Source organism: Kryptolebias marmoratus, linkage group LG2 (assembly GCF_001649575.2).
Source record: "Kryptolebias marmoratus isolate JLee-2015 linkage group LG2, ASM164957v2, whole genome shotgun sequence".
Taxonomy (NCBI): Eukaryota; Metazoa; Chordata; class Actinopteri; order Cyprinodontiformes; family Rivulidae; genus Kryptolebias; species Kryptolebias marmoratus.
Window position 1 is genome coordinate 37,973,387 of NC_051431.1, and position 8,158 is coordinate 37,981,544.

Here is an 8,158-nt window from a genome sequence, read left to right on the forward strand (position 1 = left end):
GGGAAGCTTCTTTATTTCTGTGATAGAGGTTTAGGTAGAGATATCAGCCTATCACAGATACATATGTATATTTCATTCTGTTCTTCATTTATATACCATATATATGATTATATATGTTTGTGCTTGCGTCTGTGTGTGTTGAGAACTTTAAGAACAAATAATCCTTCATTAGCACCCTCAATAAAATGCTTAGCAAAAAATCTCTGGAGCCGCCACTGACTTCACACATGAGCCTTAACATGCGTATCTGCCAAAATTTTCCTTTCTGAAAATCAGAAATATTATAGGAAGGGTATTTCAGCATTTCACAACCTTTCTAAAAATAAAATTTCAGATTTAAAAAAAGTTGCCTACATATATATATATATATATATATATATATATATTAGTGCTGGGCGATATGGAAAAAATCCTATATCATGATATGGATAATTTTATATCACAATAACGATATATATCACGATATACCCCAATTACGTACGTTGTCAGTTATTCTCTGAAAAATGTGAAAAAATAATCTCATTTCTTATTTTTTTCAAGCTTTATTTCAAAGTGACATTAAACTGAACTTTCACAAATGAGATTTGCTGCATTTTAGTGTATCAAATGAAAACAGACTCCATTACCTTCGGCCGGATATAGTTTTCCTTTTCGTAACTTTCCCTGGCTCTTTTACAACTTGCTTGACCTTGCACTTTTTGGATTGTTAAATATTCTTTTTCGTGTTTCTTCTTTAAGTGATAGAAGGGGTTTGTTGTGTTGGCATCAGATGAGAAAACAGTCTAATAGCAGAGTTAGCATATTACCTTTTTGTGCTCGGACTTCTTAAACCAAATCACAGATATTCCCCTCGTTTTGGTAAAAGTCTTTCTTCTTGGGCTGCCTGCTAGCTGTCTCTACTTGTTGCGACCTCGGGTTTGATACTTAATGTGTCTCCATCTTTCAGCACTTATGATTTAAATGCTGACACAATATACGGTGGGTCCCAGAATATGGTGTGCCGCCAGGCCGCACAGAAAGCCGCTGCCGTAAAGCATGTCGCAAACCCACACGTAAAGCGGCGTCATGTAGCAAAACGGAGGTTCTTCGCAAAATAGTTGTTTTTTCTTATTATTTATCACTTATATAAACTGAATGTATGCAAATTGACAACACTAATATATTCGTCGTAGCCTACGTTGTGAAATATTTACATGAATCATTGATACAATTATGATAGAAACGATTGAGACGATAGAAACGATAGAGGAAAATATATCACGGTAGACGCTTTTCTATCGTCCCCACGATATGTATCATTATATCGCCCAGCACTAATTATCTCCAGATGTTTCCAACATTACCTTAAATCACAGAAAAAATGTTCAGCTGTCTGATTCCTTTATATAACATGACCTGGTAGCTGGCAGATTAGTTGATCAGTTTTTTTGCTCTCATCCAGCTGATACACTTTCTGCTCTGAACGTACCTCCATATGGAGGATCGAAAGCAACATAATCTAAAATAAAAGCAGACATATATATAATTTCCATTTGTCATTTCCTTACACATGCATTTCATCAAGTAATGTTTATATTTTGCTTTTGCCTTTTCCTTACACATGCGTTTCCGTCATGTTTATATTTTGCTTTTGCCTTTTCCTAAAGTAATGTTTATATTTTGCTTTTGCCTTTTCCTTACACATTTCCTCCTCCTCTTCAATCACTGTGTGCATTTCCTACTCCTCTTTAATCACGTGTGCATTTCCTACACCTCTTTAATCACGTGTGCATTTCCTCCTCCTCTTTAATCACGTGTGCATTTCCGCCTCAGCTGTATGGTGTGAAATGTTATTTCATGGTTACCAAGGCAACCACGGAGAAAATAGCGAAAAAGCTAAACTTCACTGAGGCAGAACTTAATATGCTGGTCAATGAGGTGGAGAACAGAAAAAATTAAAGCTGCAAGCAGCGTTGGGCGGCCCTCGCAGCTCAGCGCCTCTTCGGCCTATGGCGACCGCGGGAACTCTGGCGACCGCCCTCTACGCTCTTGTGCACTTCCCGCGCATATCCCGTGCACTTCCTGCGCCGTCCACTAGGTGGCGCTCTGTGCAAACGTCCGAAATCGCCTTCAGTCTGGATCATTACGACTCCTGTGGCATGTTGTGAAGTTTCACCTTCCTACGTCGAACGGTTCCAGAGTTATAGCACGTGTGCTATTGCGACCTTGAACTTTGACCTTGTGACGTTGAACTCCAAAGGGCTAATCCTTGACCCATGGGGACTCTGGTTGTGAAGTCTGACCTTCTTAAGTTACACGCTTTTAGAGTAGAAGCCTCTGTTTGCATGTGACCTTGACATTTGACCTGCGACCTTGAAATTGTTAGGGATGATGTTTGACCCTCGGGGAGACTACCTGTGAAGTTTGAAGTTCCTACTGTACATGGATGCAGACTTAGAGCATATGGGCTCTTGTGACCTTGACCTTTGACCTTGTGAAGTTGAACTCCAAAAGGCTAATCCTTGACCCATGGGGACTCTGGTTGTGAAGTCTGAACTTCTTAATTTACACGTTTTCAGAGTAAAAGCCTCTGTTTGCATGTGACCTTGAAATTTGACCTTTGACCTTGAAATTGTTAGGGATAATGTTTGACCCATGGGGAGTCCAGCTGTGAAGTTTTAAGTTCCTACTGTACATGGATGCCGAGTTAGAGCATACAAGGTTCTGTGACCTTGACCTTTGACCTTGTGACCTTGAACTTCAAAGTTCTGGTCCTTGACCCATGAGGGTTCTGGCTGTGAAGTTTGACGTTTCTACGACAAACGGTTTCAGAGTTAGAGCATGCACAAATATGGTCATAATTTTAGATCCCTTTAGCTATTGCGGCCATCTTGATGTCATAAATCGACCACGTTAATGTGATCAGTGCTGGTCTGGTATGACACACAGAAAGTTTCAATAAGCTGTGACCTTGTATTAAGAAGTTTTTCCACATTGATGTTTCATGGCGAATGGTCAGATTTTGAGGCTTGGCCACGCCCACATACTTTTATGTATCAAAAAGCTTTTGATAACTTTTGACCTTCAATGTCTCAAGACTGAGCTCAGTGATTCTGAAGCCTGTGTGTGAAAAGCTGTAGGAGGAGTTCGATCAAATGCGGAGNGCTGCAATCGTCCAAAATCGGGCAAAAATCCGAACTTTGATCCAAGATGGCCGACTTCCTGTAGGGTTTAGAAAATGGCTCCAAGAGACTTTTTTGTAGGTTCTAATATGTTACACATGTGTACCAAGTTTCATGATTGTCCGTGAAAGCATGGCTTGGGGCTGCTTTTTTAAAGTTTTCTAGGGGGCGCTGTGGAGGAATTAGACCACGCCCATCAAAAATGGCACTGCATTTCTGTAGTGTGCTGGACTAGGATCCATCATAGTGAGTTTTGTGCAGCTCGGCAAAAATATGTGGAATTTAGAGCCAAACGTAAGGCAACAGCGTTACGTCTGACTTCGCCACGCCGCCACAGCCACGCCCCCCTGCGAAAACTCTTGGTGCTTTAATGCAAGTCAGACCAACTTGTTAGCTGTCATCTGACACAGGATCGACTTGATTAGGTCAAGGGGTGTCTGAGATGTAGCTTTCCGAAAAAAAAAGTGACTTCCTGTCCTGAGGGGGCGGGGCTTAGATGACGTCAGAATATGACCACATAGGATCATCGGGCATCCCACAGGGATGACTCATGCCAAGTTTTGTGCAAGTCGGACGTTGCGTGTGGAAGTTATTACGTTTTGTTTGCTTCGCCGAGTACGCCAAGTTCGCCGCTTGGCCACGCCCCCTGAACGTGCTCAAAAACTCACAATTTTGATAACTTTTGATCCCCCATCCCTCAACTGCCTACTGACCAAGTTTGAAGCCGATCGCTTAAAATCCCTAGGAGGAGTTTGTTAAAGTTCGAGGTCAACAAAAGTCAAAAACGGCCAAAATTTGCCCTTTGACCCTGTACATTTTAGGGCATACCTCCAAGAGACTTTTTTCGTCATTTGGCGTGTTCTACCTATGTGTCAAGGTTCCAGGCCTCTACGACTTACGGTTCGTCCTATCTCACGTTAGGGGGCGCTGTGGAGCAGTTTGGCCACGCCCACTTTTGATTCCATTAGAATCACGCGATTTCACACGGGGGACAACTTTCCGTGAAGTTTGGTGAGTTTTTGAATATGTTAAGGTCCCCAAATTTGCGATCTCGGAGTCACCGGAATAATAATAAGAATTCCACGAAATACAATAGGCCTTCGCAGCGCTGTCGCTGCTCGGGCCTAATAATAATAATAATGAAGAAATCCACGAAATACAATAGGCCTTCGCAGCGCTGTCGCTGCTCGGGCCTAAATATAAGTTTTGGGAGCCGCAGTCGTGGCGTTACAAATAAAAGGAAGCGTATTGAGCGGCAGCACATTGTTATTACTGTTAATTCAGTGAGTGGGACAGAGAAGACTGTGGCCGAGGTGGAGAAAAAGTGGTCAGATTTTAGGGTGGAGGCAAAAAAGCGACTAACCGGCCACCGCCAGAGCATGTCAGCTACAGGTGGGGGTAAGGGCGTACAGAACTGATACCATTTGAAAGAAGGACAGAAGGTGTCGTGCTGAAAAGCGATCAGGCGCGCCCCCACGACGGAGTGCGCACAGGTGTGAGCAGTATTAAAGCGCGCCTCCTCTGTGCTCTGGGGGTTTGGAAAGGGAAACAATAAATAGTCATCACTGACTGTGTTACTGTCAGCTAAGCTAGCAACATGCCTTAACTGTTCTGCAGCTGTTTGAGACATCTCTGCTAGACCTCACTTCCTCTTAAATGAGGCGTTCTCCTGAAACGGCCGAGAGTGAAGGCATGAACAATCGATCTGCACATGGATCCTGCTCCTTCCTGGTTATTGATTAATAGGAGAGGAGCTGGACCAAGAAGACAGCGTCCTCATTTGCATACTGAGGAGGCAGAAATGCACACGGTGATTAAAGAGGAGGTGGAAAAGAACACAGTGATTAAAGAGGAGGAGGATATGTGTAAGGAAAAGGCAAAAGCAAAATATATATATATATATATATTTCTGCTTTTACTTTTGATTATGTCACTTTCGGTCCTCCATACCTCCAGTCTTCTATTTCTGTCTCCATTAAAATATGTTTAAACAGCCTGCAGCTTCCATTTCACTTTGAAGCTGGGGAATACGACATGATACAGAAAACAAGTGAGGGATCACATCTGACCAAACAAGAACACACACACACATATACATATAAAAATAAACCATAGGAGCGTCTATAAAAAGTCCAGTGAAGGCATGATACTGATTTCCAAGAGGTTTTAACCAGGTTACCGCCAGAAAAACTGATTCACAGAGCAGAAAAGGAGTAAAGTAAAACAGGTCAGTATTTATTTACATCCATCAGATGAGGTGTTTGGTCTTACTTCAGAGTCTGGGTAAGGAGGAGTCCCAACAAGACAAAAAGCAGCTCCATTCATTAGCTTCTTCTCGTGTGCTGCTCTGTGTCCACCGAAAAACTGAGAAGAAGCCAGAAAGATTCCGCTCCCGACATCACAGTCCCACAGCTGGCGTTTTTCTCAGTCCGAACACAACTCCTTCCTGTCTCTGAGCCTCCCGAACCGCCCTCCCTCCTGTCTGCCCGCAGAACCGTCCCGCTGCAAGGACCACCGGAAACACAACCTTCAAAATAAGAGCGTGGAACGGCTCAAAAATATGAAAGCTTTTCTTTAATAACAAAACAAAACAAACAACCAAGCCTCCGCCCCCCCCAACAATATATTCAGCTCACAACATCACAAGCTCACAGTTGTCTCTCAACCTCCCGAACCCAGTGTTTCCAACTGCTCAGTATGGAAAGTAGCTTTTGGCTGTCCTAAAAGTCCCTATATGACGCCATCGACCAATTAGCATATTTAGTAATTTGCATGTAATTGTAATCAAGCAGAGCTGGTAAATTCGGCTCACTTTATGGATTTGGGTTAATCTGAGTAAACCACTAAACTGATCTAGTTCACTTGAGACATTCAAACTGAACTACAACACCTGAGTGAAGTTGGCCCCCCACCTTCTTCAAATCAGACGAAATTGGTGTCAAACGTTTGTGCTGGTTTGTGCAGCAAAAATTTTAATTTGTGCCGCTATCGTTTTAAAGATATTAAGAAATGTTTCTAGACGTCAGGAAAGGTCAACCAGCTCCCCCACCTTCTTCAAATCAGACAAAATTGGTGTCAATCAACTCAGCTACGTCTGTGCTGATTTATGCAGCAAAAATTTTCGTTTGTGCTGCTTTGGCTTTGAAGATATTAATGAAAGGTTAGAGGTCAAAAGGTCAACCAGCACCCCCACTTTTATAAAACCAAACAAAATAGGTGTCGATGAACTTGGCTACGTTTGTGCTGGTTTGTGCAGCAAAAATTTTCGTTTGTGCCACTATCATTTTAAAGATATAAATAGAAAAATTTCCAGGGGTCATCAAAGGTCAATGAACATCTGTTCATGTTGGAACTGTGAATTTATTTCAAATCTTATGTGCTAAATATTATCATGAATAATTTATTTATAGCCTGGAAGAAATTCTTTTGGAACTAGATCTTATTTAGAAAGCACATATTTGGTTCTACTCTTATTTTTTGCATTTCAAAAGTACAGTTTGTCTAATAGCACCCTCTAGTGATCAGAAGCTAAGATACAGGTCACCAAGGTTTTGGGAGGTGTTGTACCAACATGTTCATTCTAAATAAGATCTAGTTCCAAAATAATTTTTTCCAGGCTATAAATAAATTATTCATGATAATATTTAGCACATAGTATTTTAAATAAATTCACGGTTCCAACATAATTGAGTATGCGCTCTGGGTTCACCTCCTACCCACACCATGACAATTCTATGAAAACCAGGAAAATCTGTGAATAATCTGTTGGAATTAAACAAACATCTGCCCCCCCAACACACACACACACACACCAACCAACCATGAGCAGGCAGACATGCTAAATGAATCTAATCCTAGGACTGATCACAACAGGGCGAGCTGATTGTTCAACTGCAGCTAAATAAGAAAAAGAAACAGTTGTAAACATGTGAAAAGAAAAAGCTATTGGAGAAAGACATCACCAGAATCAGAGATTCTCATGTGTCCTCACTCTGAGATGACATTTTACAATGTACATTTCAAATGATTTTTTAGATTATTTAGTGAGTCTAATGCGTTTATTTTAGGTCTCGAAGGACATTCAATTGATTATTTCAGTTTAATTTAATGAGTTTAGGTTATTATGTTAATGGACTGACTATCTATCTATCTGAAGAACAGTTTCATCTCATGTAACTCTTATTGAATTTGATCTCAGTGGCTTTAGAGAGAAACTCCAACCATCTCATCACATCAGCATCATTGCTCTGAAGCCTCTGCAACAGAACACGCTTACATTCTGGACTCCGTGGACTCCACTGAGGAGAAATATAACCAGAATGTACCCTTTTTACTTTGAACACTCCTCTTCAGAACACCCATCCATTTACTTTACTCACTTTTCCATTCAGGGTTGTGAGGAGCTGTGGACATTTGGCAAGAGGCGGGGTAAACCCTGGACAGGTCTCCAGTTCATCACAGGCCTACATAGAGACAAACAAGACAGACAACCACTCACACTCTCACTCACTCTTAGGGACATTCTAGAGTTACCAATGAGCCTAAGATGCATGTTTTTGATCTGTGAGAGGTGTATTAAGCTCTGTCTAGCTCACGGCTGACCCGAAACAGGAACGCTAATGTCGGCCAGCCGTCCCTAAGTGAACCACCGGGCGTGAGAGAAGGGGCCAGCAGAGAACGGCTGGCCGACATTAGCGTTCCTGTTTCAGGTCAGCAGTGAGCTAGACGCCGCTAACTCCGCGGAGCGCGAATATCCAATATCCAACTTAAAACTAATTTTACTGCGGTCGCAAACCAGTTTCCTACCCAGCTGCACGAGAGTGGGGGAAAGCTGTTTTGCAAGTCCTGCAGTGTAATCATCAAACATAAACGCATCGACAAACACTTTGTAGGTAGGTAGGTAGGTACATTTATTTATATAGCACTTTTCAGCACGAGGCGACTCAAAGTGCTTTACAACACAGGAACAAAATTACAGACAGAGTTACAGAACATGA

The 8,158-nt window shown here is 41.9% G+C and overlaps 1 protein-coding gene across 2 annotated transcripts in view; it reads right to left on the reverse strand.

Annotated features, from left to right (window-relative positions):
* LOC108248866 (rho GTPase-activating protein 23-like) overlaps positions 1-8,158 on the reverse strand; it is a 183,455-nt gene that overhangs the window by 154,463 nt on the left and 20,834 nt on the right. Inside the window, exon 2 of one of the 2 annotated variants that reach the window (XM_025011025.2) lies at positions 5,433-5,688. The exons of the other annotated variant lie outside the window; for it this stretch is intronic. Within the exon in view, the coding sequence (XP_024866793.1) occupies positions 5,433-5,486 (54 nt within the window). The 5' untranslated portion in view covers positions 5,487-5,688. The remainder of the gene's footprint in view (positions 1-5,432; positions 5,689-8,158) is intronic. 2 annotated transcript variants of the gene reach the window in all.